This window comes from Populus euphratica, unplaced genomic scaffold (assembly GCF_000495115.2).
Source record: "Populus euphratica unplaced genomic scaffold, PopEup_1.0 scaffold2.1, whole genome shotgun sequence".
Lineage (NCBI taxonomy): Eukaryota > Viridiplantae > Streptophyta > Magnoliopsida > Malpighiales > Salicaceae > Populus > Populus euphratica.
In genome coordinates, this window is record NW_011499846.1 from 4,993,697 (window position 1) to 5,017,207 (window position 23,511).

General features: G+C 32.2%; 1 protein-coding gene across 1 annotated transcript; it reads left to right on the forward strand.

The window, feature by feature from the left end:
* Positions 1-11,973: 11,973 nt before the first annotated feature.
* LOC105134202 (RAB6A-GEF complex partner protein 1-like) lies at positions 11,974-23,322 on the forward strand. Its single transcript, XM_011038536.1, has 23 exons — positions 11,974-12,371; positions 12,479-12,586; positions 13,105-13,253; positions 13,446-13,527; positions 13,652-14,067; positions 14,391-14,823; positions 14,914-15,137; positions 16,110-16,305; positions 16,469-16,611; positions 16,687-16,861; positions 16,992-17,045; positions 17,543-17,722; positions 18,771-18,883; positions 19,066-19,248; positions 19,991-20,048; positions 20,821-20,880; positions 20,980-21,021; positions 21,106-21,233; positions 21,330-21,465; positions 21,542-21,619; positions 22,062-22,178; positions 22,762-22,824; positions 22,923-23,322. Exons 1-23 carry the CDS (start codon positions 12,222-12,224, stop codon positions 23,007-23,009), a joined length of 3,375 nt encoding a protein of 1,124 aa, XP_011036838.1. The 5' UTR covers positions 11,974-12,221; the 3' UTR covers positions 23,010-23,322.
* The last annotated feature ends 189 nt before the right edge of the window (positions 23,323-23,511 follow it).

Below are 23,511 nucleotides of genomic sequence, written 5' to 3' on the forward strand. Positions count from 1 at the left end.
GTGCTTCTATACTCTTATATAGGACAGAGAGACTGGAGTGAGAGAGTGATAAGCTCACCAGCTGTGATGTTTGGTGTTCCTACCAGGGCCAATAGAAAAGGAGAAGGGTGGGATCTTAGGTGGGTCACCGCAATTGGATTCGATTTGACTGGTCTGTGATAGTGGTGATCAGGGGTAGTTCTGTAGTTTCACTGTGTGGAAGGCCGCGTAAACCCTTAAGTTATTCGAAAATAGCCACCGGTTTTATTATACAAAAGGAGGACATTTTTGCACAAGTGCCACGTGCTGTAATTATGGAAAGAGAGAGGAAGTGATGCTGCTGGCATGGTAATCATCTGTCTCGGCTACTCCATGTCTTTTGTAATTTTGCTCTTTTTGATTATCTTGTGGTGATTTGGGTCTATTAACGGAGAGGACAGTAAATCAACACTGCCATGAATGAAAAATCTCTCTCTGCTTTGGAGATATCGGTGAATCAAGCACCAAATCTTCATAGATTATATTATCTTTCAAAGGCTGCAATGTCTTGAAATGAAGGATTTAAGGACTCATTTATTTGTAAAAAAGCAATTTCTTTTTGGAGAATAGTTTCATGGAAATAGAATTTTTTAAAATAATTGTTTAATTTTTTTATGTTTAGTAGTGTCATAAAAAATTAGTTAAAAATACTTTCATGCCTTGAAAAATAAATTGAAAGATTATCTAGTAATACTTTATTTGTTTTTCAAGTTTATAGGAAAAGAATGTGATATAAAAAAATGTAGTAGTTTACTATATTATATATTTATATACAGTTTATTTTATAAAATGTAATTATTGGTATAATATAAATATTTTAAATAAAATATTATAGATATATAACTATTTTTTGGTGTTTTATAAATATTGAAAATAGAATTTTTTTATAATATCCTGATTTTATAACACAATTTATATGATTTCTAATTTTATTTTTAATTTGTTCCTTTTATTTTTATTTTTTTTATTAATCATCTTGTGAAGGTTTTATTAGTTTTCAATTTCATCTTTCAATCTAAATTTATGATATATTATGTTTTTTAGTTTAGTCCTCACTCTTTTGTTTTTTATCTTTTTTGTTAAATTTATTTTTCTTTTCAATTTCATCCTTCAATAAAAAATTTATATTTTTATTTTAAATTATTTTTTTTAATTTTAATTTTTATTCCTTTAATTGCTATTTTTTTCCTCTCAATATTTTTTTAAAAATTGAAGTAATGTATTAGTAATAATTGAGTTTGCCTTGTGGATTCATTAAATTGATCAATTTATATCAAGTTAACTCACACATAATTTAATTAAAAACATGAGTTAAATAACTTTTAGATTCAGGAGATTAATAGATTAAACATGCCTGGTGAGGCTAACAACACTATAAAAATAAAAAAATTGAGCACTCTTGACTTTTTTTTAACTATCACTATCATAAGATTTAGATTTATCTATGAAATGTTTTGTTGGTATTTGCACTACCATTCTGTTGGTAATTAATTTACCAATAAAATCACTATTTAAAATTCTTCGTCGGTGAATCTTTCGTCTGTAATTTTGTATCTATTGGTAATAAAAAAATAGTATTATGATAGATTTACTAATGAAAAGATGAGTACAAAAAATTACCTGCTTCATTTCATCGGTAATTCTCTCGGAAAAATACCATATGTAATTTTATTAATAATTATTTAAAAATATTTTTAAAAAATCTAGTTTAAAAAACTATAAAATAATTAAATAAAATTAATCAACACTCTATAATACTCAAAATGATTGGAAAAAAAGAAGAATAAAATCAACTCAAATAAGTTTGCAATAAATAAATAACATGAAAAAATAAATTGAACTAAAAAAAATCATATGAAAAAAATTTAAAAATCTTATAAATAAATCAACTAAAAATTGATCTCATATGAAAAAAAATCTTGCAACAATATTCATACAATTATTAAAAACAAAAATAATTAAAAATAAAATAGAAAAAAATATAATGAAAAAAACATGAAAAAAAAAAAATTTTGTTTGCCTTAATATAGTTGCAAGTGAAGTTAAAAAGAGAGAAAAAAATAAAATTATAAAGTATACTAATATAAAATTACAAAATGAGAAGAATACATACCTGGGCATGGAAAAGAAGAGAAGGAGTTGAGGACAAAAGAACTGAAAAAAAGAAAAGAAAAGGAAGACATACCTTAGTATGAAGAAAAAGTGAAGAGTTGAGGAGAGAAGAGAAGAAGAAGAAAAAAGAGACGAGTCTGTTGTGAAATTAGAGATTCTGGGCTTTTTATTGGGGTGTTTTATCAATGAATAATTAAGTATTAATATTTTTAATTATTTTATTGGTGATTCTGTCTATAATATTTAATTTAAATTTTGAATTTAATTAAATTTTTTCATAAACCACCAAATATCATCACGACTTTTCAATCCGTTAGTGATTCTGTTTATAATATTTAATTTTAAATTTTAAATTAAGCTAAATTTTTCAGAAAACTGTTATATAACACCGATGACTTTTCAATTTGTTAGTGATTTTGTTGATAAAAAATAATAATTAACAATACAATTAGAAAATGAATAGTTTCAGAGCTCTCTGTAAAATACCAACATAAATTTTCACATGTAATTCCCTTTGTCATTGACCTAATGAATAATATTTACAATTTACCAACGATTTTAACAACGGGATTTATTCTATCAAAATTATGTCGATAAAAATAGTATGTTATCATTTTTTTTTGTTTTATTTTAATTTTTTTTACTATAATTTTTTCAATAAATACTAAAAAAGATATTTCTATCAATAAAATTTATCAATAATTTACCAATAAAAATATTCTCTTAATATTTATATTTGTATTTATCATTTTAAAAAATTCAACCCTGGCTGATGTACTAGTTGACGGTAAATTAAAAAGATAAGGTGCATCTGTAGTTAGTAATCAGAGCCATTATTAGTACATCGATTAGCCCATCATGAAAAGGTTCAAGCTTCGCAAATGGCGATGCAAACTTTTTCCACTCATTCGAGGGAGAGTCTGCTGTGCATTAAGTGGGAGTTAATTTGTTTTTCTCATAAAATTTGATTTTTTTTCTTTAAAATATTTTCTTTTATGCTTTTAGATTCTGTTAATATATTTAAAAATAAATTTTAAAAAATAAAAAAATATATTATTTTAATTTTAAAATCATTTATTACCACCACTAGCTGAATGTTAACAATCAATGGCTGCCTGCATTAAATAGCTATTTAATGCACATATTTTTATTTTCCCTGTCATAATGTTAAATGATTGGAGCGCTTCCATGTGTGGTCTGCTTTGGCTGTACGTCCTCGAAGAGCAAAGCAATCAATCAACGATATGCTCCCTCGAGGTCCATTAATGGCATTAATTACAATATTACTCTTACGGATCTCTCCATCCCGCATCTAATCATTGTTGACTTGCCTCCCCGCTAGCCACTTAAATATTTGCTTATTTGTGGTTTTATTTAAGAAGGAACCTTCCATTCCAAGGAGGCTTACTTGTAGTATACATGTGAGCTAGAAAAAGCCATGGCAAAAGGGTTTATCATCGAGCACTTTTTTGAGTGTTAGATGGTTTGTACGTAAAGTTGCCTGGCATAATTTCGAAGCAAATTCAAAATTAATTTTCTTTCAGTGCTTGAAATGTTGGAGGATTGAGGGAGAAGATTGGCCATTTTCTATTCACTGAACCCTCGCCTGAAAAATTAAAAATATACTTTTAGTGGACAATTATATATGTTCTCATACAAGGAATCATCAAGGAAGAAGAGGACAACTGCGAAACTCCATTCCCCTACCAAAACCTATCATCATGAGAACTGAATTATTATTCCCGTCCATCGATAAAGATCCAAGTTTTAGTTTTTATTTCCAATATATACTTTGTAAAGTAGCCTTGTAACTTCCTGGATATACTTTTTTTTTTCTAAAGTAAATCGTAAATCGTTTAATTTCCAATAAATATAAAGAGTAGAAGGAAAAGAAAAAGGTGGTACTGTTGAAAGAAAGTGCCAAGTCCAAGTGATGGCAGTCTGGACCAAATTGAAATAGACGATGTGGGGCAAAGCCGTTTTCAAAAGTCCAAGCATGATAAGGGGGCAAGGCAAGAAGAATCCGGGGGTCCTTCAATACTCGAGAGTGGCAGGCCAGTGGGATCAGAGAGGCAAAGAGGCAGGACAAATATCGTCGGTGGTGCGAACCCTGGCTAAACAACAAACCCTCATGGGTGGATCAGGAGACCATCCTTTAAGCTCGAGCTTTTCTGAACATTCAGCTGATGAAAGTGCGCACCATGACCATGAAATCCTATCTAACACTTGCAGCTGCTTGCAATTGCCTGGCTAGGACAAGACACTCATGTCCCAGATGTTCGAACATATCGCTGTCCAAGTATTTAGCTGTTGATTCATGGCAAGTAGTTAAATTGTCATCAAACCCGGCCCGTAGGGCATGCCAAAATCTACTAGGACTTAGCGGGTAAATAAACAAAGAGTTAAAACTTCATATATATATATATATATATATATATAGGTGCGTAGTTTTGATGAAGGGAAATGGCAAACTACACAGACACACACACGCTATCTATTCAAACAGTTCACATCCATGAATCACGAAAAGTGTGAGGGTGAGAGAACCCAGGGATCTAGACATTGCTTTGCAGGGAGAGTTAAATTCAACAAACAAACAAAAAATTTATGGCAGCGTGTCGGTACTATCTTTATTAAAAAAAAAAGGCAACACTTTTTATTTCTGAAAACAGCGAAATTATTAGTATTATTCCTAATGACAGAACAAAAATTTAACCCTTAGCATGGTGGGGTTGGCTCGAATAAAGAACGGGCAAGCTCTAGGGCCTGTGCTAGGTTAGCTAGACGCACAACCAGGATTCGACTCAACATCTTTATAGATGCAAATTATAATCATCAATGGAGTTCTCAAAGGAGAAAAAGGAATTCTCTCAAGATCAAAACGCAGAAAAGTAAAAAGACAAGGGAGTTTAGTAAACAAATTTCCCTCTCCACGGTTTTGGTGTATCGGATGCTACAAGATCCCAAGCTAAGAGAACATGGAATCCCAAAGCAAAGCAAGAAAAAAAAAAAAAAAAAAAAAAAAGCTACCTGCCTCTTTTTTTTTCCTTTTTTTATGCACAGGCTTCCCGGACAATGCTCATAAATAGGGCACAAAATTGTACCCATGTTATACCTAACAGAATCTGGTTGGATTTTCACATTATTTAAGTTAAGTGCAGGCCATGTATAAAGCTGAAAGTTAATTTTTTATACAATGATTTGATGTGAAGGATAGTTGGATTTTCCTGTGTGTCTTTGAAATTTACTGACATGGGACCTAATGCAAAACCAAGTTGTCTGATCTCTGTCTCCCATCCAACCGTCTCTAGTGCATGCACCCCCACAGGCCTCAAGCCAGCAGCTCAATTATAATCTTATCTTCTCTCAAGTGTGGGCTTCGATCTTGACTCCTGATTTGTTTTATTTTCCTCCCTAACGTGGCTTTTCGTGGCTCCATCTTAAACTGCATTTCACATCTTCGTTCCTCCTCCTCCTCCTTCGTCTGTTTTATATATATATATATATTTGACGTGGACATGTTTCTATTCTGCGTCCATTCAATTTTATTAATTCACCACTTGGTTCTAGCCAATGCTCTCGGAGATCTCTGATTCTGTATGACCAGCTAATTTCCTGGCGAAATTCTATATAATAAATAAATTTTTTTGATTTATTTAATTCTATTTATTTATAATTATAATTTATATTTAAATCAATATATTAAAAATCTAGCAAGCCATACATTAATAAAAAAAATATATATATGAGCCCATAAAAACTGAGCTCCTTTCTAAAATAAAACCCACTAATCTAGATTCATATATATTATTTGAGATCATAAGTTTTTAAAAATTAAATGGTTCGGGTAAGACCTTTTTTTTTTATCTCTTTGTCACTCATGACAATGGCAAGAATGTTTGTTTTGTATAAATAATTTACAGAGATTTGGTTAGTATATATTCAATCTGTAAACTTAATTTACTTGTTAAAAGATATTTCCAACCCATAAAATTATCTAAAATAGTTTAGGGATAGTAATCAATTCAAAGCACTATTTTGCTGCCATCTTCTTCCAGCAACGTTACAATTATTTTCATTTTCATTGTCATAACAATCAATACCATCATCATCTTATCAATAGCATTATATTTATTATTTTTCTTAAAAAAAATTCCATGCTCATTTTAAAACGCCCCAGTCCCCAAGCACGCAACCATCGCCTGTACGTCGTGAGGAAATTGGGTCTAGAACATTGAAGGCTCTCCTCAAGCATGATTTCGGTGAGTCGTACGTGTGGATGTCTCGTGCAAACATGTTTCCTTTTGTTTTCTTTCTGAACCGGAAAAGTTTCCTTGTGTAGAGACAGGATCAACTTCTGCAACATGATATGATGTAAGTGAGTAATTAATGTAATTATTTTTAAAAAAAGAAAAAGATTAGCAAAATTAGCATTTATACAGTCCACAAGGGGAGGACCAAATGGTTGAGAGTGGGAAAGGGAAGCAAATAAATACTCTTTAATGCAATCTAACATTTTGGGCATTGCTCTGACATGAACGATCCCTTTACATCAAACTCTCTCCTCTCTATTTGGATCTCGATATTTCTACACATTCCCTCTGTCCATGTCAAACTGTCGTGACATGGGGCGGCATTAATTTCCACACCGCCCACTGCCGACTGCTCTACCAAAAAAAAATCCACACTTCAGGTTGCAGGGCCATGAAACGCGCGGACTCCGGAGCCATTGTTTATTAGGAATTAGCACTAAGATTATGGGATGAGCTCGTATGCAGAGAGAGTCCCATGATCCCAGGCGTACAGTTGCAGGAGACAATTGATTAGAAACTGTGGAAACAAGCTTTCAGCCTGTCCTTTCCATTAAATTGAGAAAATGCCATCTGCTTTCTTGTTTATATATGAAATCGTATATTGACCTGAGAACATTTTTCAAGCCGGAGGTGCGGCGATGTAAGATCAAGGAAAAATCTACAACGGGTACATGGCCACTGCTTGAAATAGGAGGGGCAATATGCATGCCAGCGGTGGATGATAACGGATGGACTGTTTTATTTAAAAATATATTAAAATAATATTTTTTATTTTTTAAAATTTTATTTTTAATATCAACACATCAAAACAATTTAAAAATATAAAAAAATTATTTTTTTAACAAAAAACTATTTTAGTTTTTAATCAGCTTTCAAAACAGTTTTTATAATTTTACCTAGTATATTTTATAATAACTTTAGGAGAAAAAATCCCGAAAACCTATTAAAAATAAAATAAAAGCCTAGTTGCAAAACGGAAACTTGGTCCTCTTTGAGGCCATTGTTATTTATCGGTTGTTGAAAAATGACGAGTCGAGGCGACTGGAGCACATGTATTTTTAAATCAAATAAAATAATTATTTTTCAGAAACACCATCTGAAGAGGACTTGAAGCTGGAAGCCCGTTTGCTAGCCAGACAGCCCAGTGCGTGGATTTCCTATGGGCCTTGTCATCATTTGTTGGTCTCAAATTTAGTTTGTATTTTATCTCTAGGTCCATCTTATAAATCTTTGTTGGGCTAATATGTGTATCATGTGACTTTAAAAGCATGTTTGGGGTTTCGTTTATAAAATTTAAATTTACTTTTTATATTTTATTAATAATTTTAATGTGTTTACATCAGAAATAATTTTTTTAAAATTTTAAAAAATATTTTAATATATTTATAAGTAAAAAACACTTAAAAAAAAATATTACCACATTTTCAAATAACCCTGAACGATTTCATCTACCACTCTCCTATTTCAAAAAAAAATAATGATAATAATGTCGAGTTTTTAATCAATGGTTTTCCTTTTATTTGTCTCTTTCCCCTTTTGACGAGTAGAAAGGAGTTTCATCGATGTCACCTAGCAGTAAATTACAATGCAAGCATGTGTAACAATATAAAGTATGTGTTATTATATGTACGCGTATATATATTATGAGATTACGTTAAACCACAGTCTACATTAATAATTATGAAATTACAATATTTCCATTCGATTCTCTACCAGACCAGGATGAACCTGGAACTGTGTAAGTTTTAATTAAAAAAATATTTAATTTTTTTGAGGGTACAGGATATTAAAGGAATATTTAAAAATATGATAAAGTCATTTTTTAAAATATTTTTTATTTAAAGATATATTAAAATAATATTTTTTTTAAAAAAATTATTTTTAACGTTATTATATCAAATAATTTAATAAAAAATTAATTAATTTTAAATAAAAAAACTTTTTAAAAAAACACGTGGTTTGGAATGTAATTCCAGACCACCTCTAATACAATTGCAAATGGTGCCCAGAGGCGAAGGCCGATCCATCTAGCGGGTCATTTCATTTAAATTTCACAATGGTTGTTTATTTCATTTAAATTTCACAAAGTTTGTTTTTTTAAGATATTATAGTAAATTTATAAAATAAATATATTTAATTGTATTATAATTATAAATTAATATTAAAAAATAAAATTTAATAAGATTGATTTTTAAAAATCATGATAGAAAAAATAATAATATAGAGAAATACTATGACAATTCATAATATTTTATGAAAAAAATTATAATACTTACCTCCGTATAATTTAGCTTGATATTTTTAATTATTTTAATATAAAAAAAATAAAAAAAAAATTTAAAAAGAAAAATATGTGGAAAAAACGTTTTGTAGTGATACGAAAAAAAAGAAAAAAATTAGGAAAGAAAAACAAAAAAATAAATTTGACAAATAATTTTAAAAAATTCATAACAAAAAAACTATGTGAGTAACACTAGAGCAGTTCATGGTATTTAAAAGAAAAAAATTATAAATTAAATTCTTAACCAGCTTAATATTAAAAAATAAAATTAACTAAAATAATTTTATAAAAAAAATTTTACAAAACAAATGAAAAAAACAAAATTTTTTTTTTTCACAATAACATGTGAGGAAAGCTACAATATTTTTTTCACACAAGAAAACATATGAATAAATACTATAATAATTCATAATGTTTAAAAAAAATAAAAAATAAATTATTAGCCAGTTCAGTATTAAAAAAATAAAATCAATAGAAATAATTTTATAAAAATAAAAAAAATCATTATAATAATTTATATTAACATGTGAGGAAAGGTACATACTTTCTTCTTCGAGTTTTTTAAAATATTACTTGATTTTAGGAGGAGATTTTACTTATTTTTATCTTACTGTCGCTCTAAAATTATCATTTTAAAACTATAACTAGTCAAGTCACCTTTGTATTTTCGCTTAAAGTTGTAGCATTCTTCCCTGCTAATAAAACTCCTTTGCCTGTTAAAATTGTTACTTAAAAATTATCTTCAAGAATTTCCTTCTAAAAAATATTTCGGTCAAAGTTTTAATTTCTTCATAGCCTCTTTCCATGATATTGTCATTATAATTATTTTTATTCGTTTACATTTAAATGTCAACTTCGCACTAGACTATAAATAACACTTAGTTTCCCTAAACATAAAGCCCATGATTTAGATACTGCAAATTACCTACCCCGCTTGAATCACATCCATGGAGAAATGCACATAAAAATCACGATGTTGAAATATTTAAGACTCCACCTAACTTTTTACTATGAAAAAATTAGAATATTAATGCAAGACTAAATCAATTATATCTTAATTGCTTCATTTATATTTCTCCAATAGCTAAATTAACAATATCGCCGTACTAATTCTTTTACTTATGTATGGTATCATAAATATAATTATTTCGCTTATTAAGTAAGATATATAATTGACGGGGTTATGCAAAAAACTTCACCCAAGAATCAAACTTTTTAGTACTGGGGTGGTGGATTAATGATGTGCTTTAAGCTTTTGTTTCTTGCATGTTCTTTAAAAAACAGCATCGTATGAGAACAAAAAATACTTTAATTTTAATATTAAAAAATGTATTTTAATTAATTAAATTTAATTTTTTTTTAAAGTACTGGTTTAAGTATTGTAAATATTAAAGTTATTAAAAATTTATATAATTATTAATTTTTAAATTTTTAAAAATTAGTTAAAATATATGTAAACTGACTCGAATATTTATGGTTAAAAATAAAACATTTTAATTTTTTAGTGGGTAGATGTATAAAAGAAAAAAAATATACATACAAAAAAAAGAAGAAAAAATAAGATGAAGAGTAGGGAGAGTGTATCTAAATTTGTTGGCCTGGAAATTATATGATTTAGCCTAGTTTTGGCATAGCTTTCAATGTATCGAGACGACTTTTATGGTAATGAATGTCTTGTATGGTTAGAAGAGCTCTTGCTCATAGGCTTAACCCTGCTTTATTTGTCTGATGACTATGTTTATTCACCCATTCAGTTCTTGTAATAAAGAATCTTAATAGTGTTTTTGAACAAGTAGAGATATAAATGGATAAAAATTAAAGGTCTTAAATGTCTTCTTATATACACTCATGATATTTTAGATATTTGAAAATCTCGACTTGGAATATATATATATCTTTGACTCATGTTTATATCAAATACTATACAATTTAGTTTTTGTAATAATAAAAATAAAAGAATTACTATCCCATCTTTATTAATTCCAAAAATCACCCCAAAAAAAAAACTTGTAAACTTTTTTGAAAGGCGTTCAATTAATAGATAAAAAATAGAACAAACACTGACCGACAAAAAAGATGCATGACATACAAGTCTTTGATTTAGAAATTTGTTTAGTATCTCAAGGGGCGACGTTGGTTGGTCAATGTTCATACAACCTCGTAAGTTTTTTAAAATATTAACAGCATCAGTAAAACACAATGCATAACTGTATTTGGCTGTTTTTTTAAAAATATGCATGTTTCAAGAAAAAATATTAAATTAATATTTTTTATTGTTTTTTTAATAATTTTAATGTATTCATATTAAAAATAAAAAAAATATATAAAAAATTATATTGATATATTTTCATACGATAAATGTTTTTTAAAAATATCATATATCATGATATCAAATATATATATATTTTAAAATTATCTCGACAACAGTATTTGTTTTTATTATATATATATATATAAAAGAGCTACAGTCTAGTTCGGAAACCTATACACATTCCAAATTGAGCTGAAAGGCATAAATTTACCAACTTGGATATAAATATCTCAGAGAATTCTCAATCGGGCACACGCTTTTTCATCAAAGTTTCTTCAAAATAGCGCCCGTCTTGTTGCCTAAAACATGCATGTTATATAGAAAATACTAAAATAAATAAATAAATAAATAATAATAACCAAAGGGACCTATTAAGAAATATTAGAAACATTTTAGACATAATTCATAACTCTACAGGTCTGGAAGCTATTTGAAAATGGGTTTTACATGTTCGAGATTAATGAGGCATTTGAAATTTCAATAACGGTTATTTTTCAAAATATTTTTTATTTAAAGATATATTAAAATATTTTTTTATATAATATATTAAAAAATAAAAAATAATTTAATTTAAAACAAAAAAAATCATTCAAAAGTATTTTTTAAATACAAAATGAAACACGCTATAAATTAAAGTTTTTGTTTCCTGATAGTTTCAATGGACGAGAGAAGAATGATAAATGATAAAGATTTTAAACGATCTATTTGTGTTTTTTATAAATCTTAAATTAATTTTTTTTAGTGTTTTTGTATCATTTCAATATGATAATAGTAAAATTAAATTTTAAATTTTAAAAAATAATATTTTAATATATATATATATTTTAAAAAATATTAAAAATCAACGACTATCCTAACATAAAAAATAAAATAAAATTAAACTCACCGTGTAAAATTCCTCTAATTTTCAATGCCTTTAGTTGGGTGCAACGTCGTTTTTCCATCAAGACTCAAATATGGTAAAGACCCGAAAAAACAAAACCAACACTTCCTAACTGAATGGATCTGCGAGATCTACCTGAATGGAATTGAGAAAAAAAAAATAAAATTGCTACGCTGCTGCATCACTCTCCCTGCAAATGCAACAGATCTCCCTCTGTCTCTCAAACCTAATAACCTCTCCATCAAATTCCATACATCACTCCTAGATTGATATCTAAACCAACGCATCAAGACCGAATCAAAGATGTATATGGCATATGGATGGCCGCAGGTTATACCTCTAGAACAAGGACTCTGTCCTTCTTCACAGAAGCATATCATTTATTTCAAAGTCATCAATCGTCTCTTCCTCGTTGTCTCTCCTTCTCACCTTGAGCTATGGAGCTCCTCTCAGGTATTTTCACATTTACACGGAGTTTATGATCACATTCATGTGCTTGTTTTTCTTTGATTGTGGAAAACTAGGGTTTTATATTTGTGAGTTTTTGTGATTATCTGCAGCATAAAGTGAGGTTAGGCAAGTACAAGAGGAATGCAGAGTCGTTGGAGAGAGAAGGCGAGAATTTACAAGCGGTGTGGAGACCTGATACCAAATTGATCGCCATTCTTGTCAGTATTATTATTATTTTTTTACATTTAGATATCTTTTATGTATACTATTGCATTATTTATGGCAAATTTTGATTATTTTCGTGTAGTATATTCACATACATTTACACCTATTACACGATTTGCAAATGCGTGTACATGGTTCTGGTCGCATCACATTTTAGAAATAACGTGGTTCACGTATCCACATCTGTTAAGATTCTATTGAAATTGGAAGATCGGCAGGTGTCAAGAGTGAGTTTAGCTAGTTAGCTTCACTGGATGCACAATTGAATCCAGAACTTGGTGCTATCGACCAAATTATTGTACTAATAAGTTTTATGGGGAATAATCTTCGTTCTTGTTTTATTTTATTTTATTTTTTACTGGTATAATGATACAGACAAAACAGCACATAGAACGGTTCTTAAATAATTTTTTTTTTCTCGGCTCCTGGTCTGAAAATAAAGCCTGCATTGAATTTATGGAAAGTGAATTCTGATAGTGTTGCTCATATATATGTTTTTTATTGTTTGCAGACATCATCTTTCTTTCTACATATATTCAAGGTCCAGTTCTCTGATAAAAGAATACAAATAGGAGGGAAGCAACCTTCTGGTCTGTTTCTTGCTAATGTATCTCTTCTTCTTAGTGAGCAAGTGCCTTTTGCAGCTAAGGACTTCACAGTGTAAGCAACCTTGCATGCTCATTTTTATTTCGGTACCATTGTATATAATGCTAGTGTTTTTGAGATTTTTTTTAAAAATTTATATAGCTCTTGTTTATTTTCATATGGTCTTCCCTCTCTCTCTCTTTTTTCTCACAAGCTTTCACTCTCGGTCTTGATAGTTTTCCTCTGATATTGTTTTTTTTTGTCCAGGAGCAATTTTGTAAGTGATAACAAACATTTGCTACTAGGACTTTCCGATGGATCTTTATACAGTATCTCCTGGAAGGGGGAGGTAATCAGATAGAATAGGCATTGATTATTATTACTCGTGATGCTTGTTTTATTTAGTGTTACAAGTCCATTTACAGAGACTGTTGAGTGAATTCTTTTTTGATTCTATCTTAATCTCATAACAGTTCTATGGAGCTTTCGAACTTGATCCCTGTTCACGTGACAGCAGCGACGCCTCTGTTTCACCTCATTCTTTAGGTAATGGTGTTGCTTCTGGAAGGGCTCCAACAGATTCGGTATCTAATCATAATATCACCAGGAAGACTGCTATTGTGCAGCTGGAGCTTTGCTTGCTGATGAGGTTGCTGTTTGTCTTGTATTCCGATGGACAGCTAGTATCATGCTCTATAAGCAAGAAAGGTTTAAAGCAAGTTGAATATATCAAAGCTGAAAAAGAGTTGGGTTCTGGTGATGCTGTATGCATTTCAGTAGCTTCAGATCAACAAATCCTCGCTGTTGGTACCAGAAGAGGGGTTGTTAAGTTATATGACCTAGCAGAATCTGCATCTCTCATTCGTACTGTGTCTTTGTGTGACTGGGGGTAAGTTTTTTGCATCCTATCATTTGAGTTACTGTAGGTGTAAGGTAATTCAATAGGTCAGATGTTTGTTCTGTAGACACTGAACTCAAAATTTCTGGATCTCTGAAATGATCATTTGCTTCCACATGTAAACGATATAAAATGAGGATGTTCCTTAAAAACTTATTTACCTTATCCAAGGGTTTTCAGACTAACCTCCTCACTTTTACATGATCAGCTGCTTCTGGTTTGTGACTTGGAGCTATTTCACGTGCCTCTTTTGTTTTGACTTTTAGATCACAAAGTTTGAAAGCTTTTCTGTAATGGTTTTAATTATTTTGCAGCTATTCAGTGGATGATACTGGTCCTGTCAGTTGTATCGCATGGACACCTGATTATTCTGCTTTTGCTGTTGGGTGGAAGCTAAGAGGTCTTACAGTCTGGTCTGTATCTGGCTGTCGTTTGATGTCAACAATTCGTCAAATTGGTTTAAGTTCTGTATCTTCTCCAAAGGTTAAGCCAAACCAAGATCGTAAATATGAACCATTGATGAATGGCACCTCATTGATGCAGTGGGATGAATATGGTTACAGGCTTTATGTGATTGAAGAAGGATCTATGGAAAGAGTTATTGCATTTTCATTTGGAAAATGCTGCCTTTCCAGAGGAGTTTCAGGAATGACATATGTTTGTCAAGTTATTTATGGCGATGATCGGTTGCTTGTTGTTCAGTCCGAAGATACTGATGAACTCAAATTTTTACATCTAAACCTTCCAGTTATGTGTTCAGATAGCAAACTTAGCTGTTGATTGTTATCACCAGTTAGTGTACTTTATTGAGGCTGATATGCGCTTGCTTTGGCTCAGGTTTCCTATATCTCCCAAAACTGGCCAGTTCAACATGTTGCAGCTAGCAAGGATGGAATGCACTTAGCTGTTGCTGGCCTCCATGGATTGATCTTATATGATATACGGTTGAAAAAGTGGCGAGTGTTTGGAGATATTACTCAGGAACAAAAGATTCAGTGCAAAGGGTTGTTATGGCTGGGGAAGATTGTTGTTGTTTGCAACTACATTGATTCTTCTAATACGTGAGTTATCAATGTCTGTTTACATATATGCTTGGTTATTCTAACTTATAAGCTGGTATTTTTTTGTAGAAACAAAATCTGTATTTCTTGTATCAATAGATCTGCAGGGGGAACAATTTGATGTAGGAAAATTTTCAGTTATTTGACTAATTTGCATCAGATGGTGCCCACTGCGTATCTATTGATTCATGAATTATTCAATTCTAACAGTTTTTATGTTTTATATTTAGCCCCTGAATTATGATTAGGTAGATAGCTGAACCCTTCTGATTCTTTGGGTGAGAATTGGGGCTGATTTAAACAAGAAAAGAACAAAATCTGGGGATTGCAAATACTGATCTGGGGCAGGGAAGCTGGTGAATCTGGAAATTCTGATTTTCGTTTTATTTCTTTGATATCAGAAGAATTAGGATTTATGTGTTAGGTATATAGACACAGTGCTTGAGACATTGCCTTTGGAAAGAATCAATATCTGCAAGTCCATCATAAAAAATCTTAGGAAACTACTAGATTATTAGGTGTTTATGGACTCTAGATTCGTCCTTGTCATATAGGGACTTGGACTTGATACTACACAGAAAAATATATAGAGATTATATAGATGTTCATGGACACCAGATTCTTCCTTGTCATATAAGGACTCGGACTTGATACTACACTGAAAAAAGATATATAGAGTAAAGTCAAACTGAAGAATAGTTGTTGAGAAGTTGAAGTTGCTGTGAGGTTTGCCATAACAAAGCCTCTGGATTCCACAATTGAGATGCCACCGGAGAAAGCCTTCAAAATGTTTTTTCCTATTTGTCCAACAAAGTTCCTAGGCGATGCTTAGTACTGGCCTTCCTGTTTTCTTAGGCCATTTCTCTTTGGTACTTCTCATTCTTGGTTTGTGTCTTGGGTATATTTACAATTTTTATCTTATTTGGCCCTGCAGTATTATAGTTTATTATTCAAATAATTGGTTTTCTGCAGGTATGAATTACTTTTTTATCCAAGATACCATCTTGACCAGAGCTCCTTGCTCTGTCGAAAGCCATTGCTTGCTAAACCAATGGTGATGGATGTCTATCAAGACCATATACTTGTCACCTATCGCCCATTTGATGTCCACATATTCCATGTGAGACTGTTAGGTGAACTGACTCCTTCTAGCACTCCAGATTTGCAGGTAAATGAATATTGTCCAGCTTCTTTTTAGTAGACATCGTAGTTGTTATATATATGAATATTTTGATATCTGCGTGCTCTTGAAGTTTAATTTTGCTCTCTGAATGAGAGTTTCTTAATGAAACCTTATCCTTCATACATTTAAGTGATAAAATGACAAACAGCTTTCTACAGTACGAGAACTTTCTATCATGACTGCAAAGAGCCATCCCGCAGCTATGCGTTTCATCCCTGAACAGCTTCAAAGAGATTTGGCCTCAAACAATCATATTTCATCTTCAGATTTGATGGACAGAGAGCCTGCAAGGTATTCATGTTTGCAAATATTGATGGAATTTTTTTTGTGTACCAAATGTCTCTGAATGGCTGCCCACTTTACTAGATGTTTGATACTGAGAACAAATGGGGAACTTTCGCTTTTGGATTTGGATGATGGACGTGAAAGAGAGCTCACTGACTCTGTTGAATTATTTTGGGTTACATGTGGTCAATCAGAGGAGAAGACAAGTCTAATTGAGGAAGTCTCTTGGCTGGATTATGGCCACCGAGGCATGCAAGTAATTTAGTGCTAAACTCTATAATCTATTTTCATGTAGTACTAGCTATAATTAGCTTCTATTATTGGCCACCTCTAGTGTTTGCCTACTGTACTCACCTGTAGATCTTATTGGAAGCTTTCTTGTACAGGTTTGGTATCCATCTCCAGGTGCTGATCCTTTTATGCAGGAAGACTTTTTGCAGGTATGTAAGTAATCAGTAACATCAAGGCTCTCTATACTGTGGTATTTGGCAAATGGAACGGGACTTGTGAATTTTGTTTACTAACTGGATGAAAATTCATTTCTTTTTTGTTGCAAAATTTCTAAGTTGAATAGATAGAAAAAGGAACTTGCTGGTGTAATCCTCAAGTTCAATTTTAAGCACTTTAGATTAGCTTTGATTGAGTTAGTCAGTATAATGGACTTGGCTTTCTTCAAACTCTGGTTTGACTGCGATATTAGCATTATGATTATTTGTCTTTATTTATAAGGAATCTATATCCTTTTCTCTGTCTTTCATTATTTGATGCTACATGTATTTGATTTAGCTTATTTTGTATTCTATCCATCTATGTCAGTTGTGTTTGTGTGTATGTATGTATATTAACAGTCCTTTTGGTTTTCAGTGATTCGACTCCGGTTCTTGATTGCTTTATCCTGAATAGGCCTAAATTGACATTTTTATGATATATTTTTTAGTTGGATCCAGAGCTGGAATTTGATCGTGAAGCTTATCCTCTAGGGCTTCTTCCAAATGCTGGAGTAGTTGTTTGTGTCTCCCAGAGAATGTCCTTTTCAGCTTGCACTGAATTTCCATGTTTTGAGCCATCTTCTCAGGCTCAAACTATATTGCATTGCTTACTCAGACACCTTCTTCAGGTATCACTACATTTTTACTCTTTTATTGCTACTTCTCGTTTCTTTACCTTATGATTTTTACTCGGGTGGTGTCTGGTACTAGGTTTAAAAAAAGGGGGTGAATTATTACAAGAGTAATTTTTAAGGACGTAAAAGTTAGTTTTGCAGGATGTTTTAGCGTGTAGAAAGAGAGAGAACATAGTTAAATTATCAGTAATGGTTGGTGAGAGAGAAATAAAAAACTATTTGGTTTGTATTTTGAGACAAAAAGGAGACACAGGAAATATTGCTTTGAGGTTAAATTTTACCCTCCAAAAACACCAATTTGGGGGGTAATCATTACCCCCTAGAAATAAGAAGTTTGCTTCGGTTCATGTGAAACATAACTTCTGTGCATGAATCATCAATTTATATGACATGAGCTTTTGTCAATCAACTAAGCAGTTAGGCTGTGAGGTGGGCAATTGTCAAGCCAGCATCTGGATACTTCTCTGGTTTTGGCTGTCAGTACTTTACTTCTGCAGTGTTACTTTCAATTTGGAGATAGAAATAAGTTGGCCCTGAGGATGAAAGGGTATTTTTTTCATGTGAAAAGTTTTAGATATCACAGATTCACTGCTCACTGATAACGTGAGCAAATAAAATGCTTGTTCCAATCTAGTCTTCCTGCCTTTTGGTCTCCATTTGTCATGTTCCAGGGCCTACGTTGACATCACATGTCAAAAAATTATAACACGTTATTGATTACATGATGGTACTTGCCATAGTGAAGTCGTCAAGTTAAATTCCACGAGGTTTTTACCACGTGGTAGTACACCAGCTACAAGGTTTTTACCTTGTAGTGTTTACCATGATGGCACAATTCCAATCCAACTGGGTCGGCTATATGGGTCCTTGGGTTTTTCCATTGTGGTAAAAAGAAGGTGCTTGTCTATATGCAAGTCCTGTTTTCGTCTAAAAAAATGCTGGTCCTGTTTTGAAACAAATCAGTTGCTGAAGCTGAATGCTCATGTTCCTTGCTAGCTTTAAGGCTTACTTTACTAATTCCTTCTGTTTCTCTGTCTGCCAGAGGGACAAAAAAGAGGAGGCTTTACGGTTAGCACAATTATCTGCAGAAAAGCCTCACTTTTCCCACTGCCTGGAGTGGCTTCTTTTTACTGTATTTGATGCAGAGATTTCAAGGTATGTGTATTTCGTGAAGAGAGATTGAATCATGTCATGTATGATAATTAGAAGATCAATTCTTAGAATTGTTATCTGGAAGTCAGTTATTACTGCAATATGCAATATGTCTATATGTTTTGATTTAAACAATCAGTATGAACTCTGTTATTGACTTTCTGATTTAAATTTCTTCCTTGAAGGCAAAATGCAAACAAGAACCAGATATCAGTCACTAAACATGCTGGCAACCACTCTCTTTTGGAGAAGACTTGTGATTTGATCAGAAATTTCTCCGAGTATTTTGATGTAGTTGTGAGTGTTGCGAGAAAAACTGATGGTCGACACTGGGCAGATTTATTTTCTGCTGCTGGAAGATCAACAGAGTAATACTTCTGCTCCTTAAAGAGATACCTTTTTTGAGTTTTACCTTACTTTTGTATGGTAATTCTCAAATATTTAGACAGGAACATTGTGCATTGAAGAAGGCTGGTATTGACACATTCACCAGTATTTGAAGTGTGGCTTTGAAGTCCTTTTTTCTGTTGTTGCTTTCTTCTAGATTTTGGACAGTTTTGTAGGTACTAGATAGACATGGCTAGGTATTTGCATGCAAGGTCTCTGCCCTTTTTGGCGCATAGTTTGGCCTTGGCAAGAAAAGATAATTTATTTCCTAATATTGTTCTAACACCATCGTGCCTTCTTGTTTACCGCATCCTTTTATTCTTCATTTGCTACACATTATTCTTTGTTGATTATTTGATATGATTAGGGAAGAGCAACGTTCTCATTCAGGGAAAGGTTTAGCCCTTCCGCTACCAATCAGGCTATTCATTGGGTTACTATCACACATTATTATTTCTACACATTATAAAGTTATGAAAATAGGGGGCTAAATGTTTTGACTTTTGATGTTAGTGCATGGTAAGTGTAGAAATAAGGATTCCTTCCATTTTACCCCATCAGCCTGGGAGAAATTGCAATCTTGGTAGCTTTTTTAGTTTCATTCGTGAGCTTGAAAGTTAAAATGATGGGTTTCTCTCTCTTATTTTACCCTATTTTGCTTTGGGGTAGACAATGCTGGTACTTTTTTATATTAGTACTTTTTTCATTGTTTGTATGTTTAAGGTTGTTTGAAGAATGCTTCCAACAGAGATGGTACCGCACTGCAGCTTGCTATATACTTGTAAGAATTGCTATTTTCTCTTTTGAACATCTATTGTTGTTAAGTCCTTTTTATCCTAGTATTTTTTTTTTTGCATAGCTCTTGAATATAAGAATTTTTTATTTAATTTTCTTTCCTCTTCTCATTTCAAGTTTTAGCCAAGAAAGACAAATTCTGATCAACTGACTGTAAACTTAAGTATAGTTCCATGCTGTCGCTTTTAAACAACACATAAAGTTGTATTTTTTGATTAGATAGGGTTTTTTTTATGGTGATGAATAACACTAGAGATACTAGAACTTTTGCAAACATATTCTTTTTACTAAATAATATGGTGGTTGATGATAGGTTCTAACCGTGTTATATTAATTTGATTAATTCTGTAATAGCAAGTATATCATTAAATGCTTAAAGTCACATCACTGTGATTTAAATCCTTTCCTGTATCATGGATGCTATATGTGTTTGTAAAAAGTATTAGTATCCCTAGCATTACTCAGTGGTAATGCTCAATGCTTTAAATTGTTTTAACTGAATGGTTGTTTTCTTAAAATATCATGTGTTTATTTACTGAGGGATTGTGACGGTTGGGAAGACAGGTATTCTAATCTTTTCACGAGAGTCACCATGCTATTAAAAAGGAAAAAAAGAAGCTTGTCCATTATCTCAAGGCCATAATTTAGGAATGAGATTCAAGAGCTGCATTCTGCTTTTTATGCATGCAAATTAGTAACAAATGCATTGTAGTCAAAATTGTGTTTGATTAAGTCATTTCTTTTTGCAAATGTTACAGGTGATTGCGAAACTTGAAGGTCCCGCAGTCAGTCAATACTGTGCTTTACGGTTATTGCAGGTAGGCAAATGCTAGTAGTTTACAGTAGCTACTTTTTCCTCTTTTCTTTTTGGTTTTCTCTATGTTACATCTTTGACAAGGTTTACCAACCTTATGCAGGCAACACTCGATGAATCTTTATATGAGCTTGCTGGAGAACTGGTATTGCTCTGGGCATGATTATTCTTCAACATATGTTACCTAAACTAGTACACTTATTTCCTTTTGTTTTGCTGTCATTATCAGGTGCGCTTCCTGCTCAGGTCTGGAAAGGAATATGACCAGACACCACCTGATTCAGATAGACTATCTCCCAGATTTTTTGGTTATTTTCTTTTCCGTTCCAGTTACAAGAAGCCATCATTGGACAAGAGGTTGATATACTCACCTTGTTCTCGTTTGCATTTCTCAGACCCTTGCAATAGTTTCCAAAAGTTACTAATTAATCAGGTGCCTTTCCTTTGGAGCAGTACTTCCTTCAAAGAGCAAAGTGCTCATGTTGCTTCTGTGAAGAACATTTTAGAAAGCCATGCTAGTTATTTGATGTCAGGGCAAGAGCTTTCCAAGCTTGTGGCTTTTGTAAAAGGCACCCAGTTTGATTTAGCGGTAAGCAAAACCTACAGTTTTCTTGAAGGATGATCTGCTTTTTGTACAGTGTTTTGAGATGGTGAATTAATTGCAGGAATACCTTCAACGAGAAAGATACGGCAGTGCTCGCTTAGAGAATTTTGCATCAGGACTGGAACTAATTGGGCAGAAGGTGAACATCCTAAAATTCTTCACTGCTCAACTTTCTTTCTTTTAGACAAGCAGCATATTGACTGCATAGCATGACTTTCTCTTTCTCTCGTCTCTTCTTTCTTGGGGAAAAAAAATAGAAATGGCATACTGGGACCCCTATATAACCTCTTGCCTTGTTGCTCATTTTATGTGTAAGGTTAAATAACTTTTCATTCTTTGTTATAATCACAATATTCTTAGCTTGTAACAAAATATTTGAAATCAAAATTCTTGTACATGTACCTATAGTTAAGACTCTAAGGAGACATATCACATATCTAACACCAGTAGTGATATCATTATCATATTTTTCTATATTGCCTGAAGCAATACCAAGCCATAGTCAATGTTTTGATCATTATTACTAGAAAATTTTCACTGCGTTTTATTTAATCCTCAGAACCTTTATTGTATGTTTCCAGCTTCAAATGGGTGCATTGCAAAGCCGGTTGGATGCGGAGTTTCTATTGGCTCATATGTGTTCCGTCAAGTTCAAGGAATGGATAGTTGTTCTTGCCACACTCCTAAGACGGACTGAGGTATAATCAGCTTTATTTATGTATAGTACTTTGGCCTTTATTGTAGTCTCATGAGTATGCCAGCTTGCTCTGTATTGTTTTTCTTTCCTTCCATCTTTAGGTGAATCCTTTAATTCTGCAAACTTCAAAGTCTGATTTGTGTGGTTTATGCTTGAAGCTTATAACTTCTCTTTCTGGGGTACAGTATCTTTGTAATCCTAGTTGTGCGTTGGAAGTTTTGAACTTCCTTTCTTGTGATGCGGTGCTTATAATTAATTACGGAACTGATGAGACGCGTTACTGCACTAGCAGGGCATTTTTCCATTCGATTGACCGGGTTAAGATGTTGCCAATTATTTGCTCTTTATGCACATGCTCATGATATCTGTTAAGATTGTTTCATCTAGGCCTTGTTCTTATAACTTGATTGCCCTTTCCTCAACCTCCCTCCCTCCCCACCACCAATAACTGCACATGTAGAGAGGTATAGCTGCCACTTGTAATTTCATTAAATAGGCAGGTGCACAGAAACCCATGCTCTCTGATGCCAAGTTTGGCATGTGGCTTGCCGTCCAAGCTAATTCTTTGTGATGCTTTTCAATAGGTTCTTTTTGATCTTTTCCAGCGTGATATGAGGTTGTGGAAAGCATATAGCGTCACCCTTCAGGTAACCATCTTTTAGAGCATTGCTGATTAATGAAAATAATAATGTTGTTTTTATGGAGTCTCACCCCGCCTTATTGGCCTTATTGATTTGTTCTTCAGTCGCACCCTGCATTTTCCGAATACCATGATCTCCTTGAAGGGTTAGAAGAGAGACTTTCATCTGTTGCAGACTCGCAAGAGAAATGAGGACGGGTCTGGGTCTCTAACCAGGTGTCTCATGAAAAAAAAAAAAGGAAGCATGGTTGATAGGTTATTGAGCCTCACTTTCCAGTCATACCATGTTGCAGTAGATGAGCACTTGTATAGTTATTTGACCAAGAGATGAGAATATGTGCACATGATGTTAAGGATGGCCATTTCATCGTATTATTGATCACGCATCTCGTTGAAATCACAAAATCTTTGTTGTAGATATCAGAGGTTAGAACTGCCAAGGGAGTTAATTCCTCTTCATTTTTTCACCTGTGTATAATCATTTTTACTGCTGTATAACATCTAATAGCAATTTACGACCAGGCAAAATTTTTCTTCTTTTTTTAATTTTTGGTAACTGTGAGTGTCATGATCAATTTATGCATATCTATCTTGATTAATTCTTTGAGATTCTGAAATTATCGATCAGATAAATTATTTCTAGTGGTCTTGAAGCTTATCACACTAGTGATTTTTGAAAAGTAAATTTAAAAAT

What these genes read in the sequence shown, in the direction of transcription:
- LOC105134202 (XM_011038536.1), top strand. Translation starts at nt 12,222, where the DNA reads ATGTATATGGCATATGGATGGCCGCAGGTTATACCTCTAGAACAAGGA. An exon ending in CTGCAGCTTGCTATATACTT is followed by an intron (nt 20,049 to 20,820) that starts GTAAGAATTGCT and finishes CAAATGTTACAG; the next exon opens with GTGATTGCGAAACTTGAAGG. An exon ending in ATGAGCTTGCTGGAGAACTG is followed by an intron (nt 21,022 to 21,105) that starts GTATTGCTCTGG and finishes TGTCATTATCAG; the next exon opens with GTGCGCTTCCTGCTCAGGTC.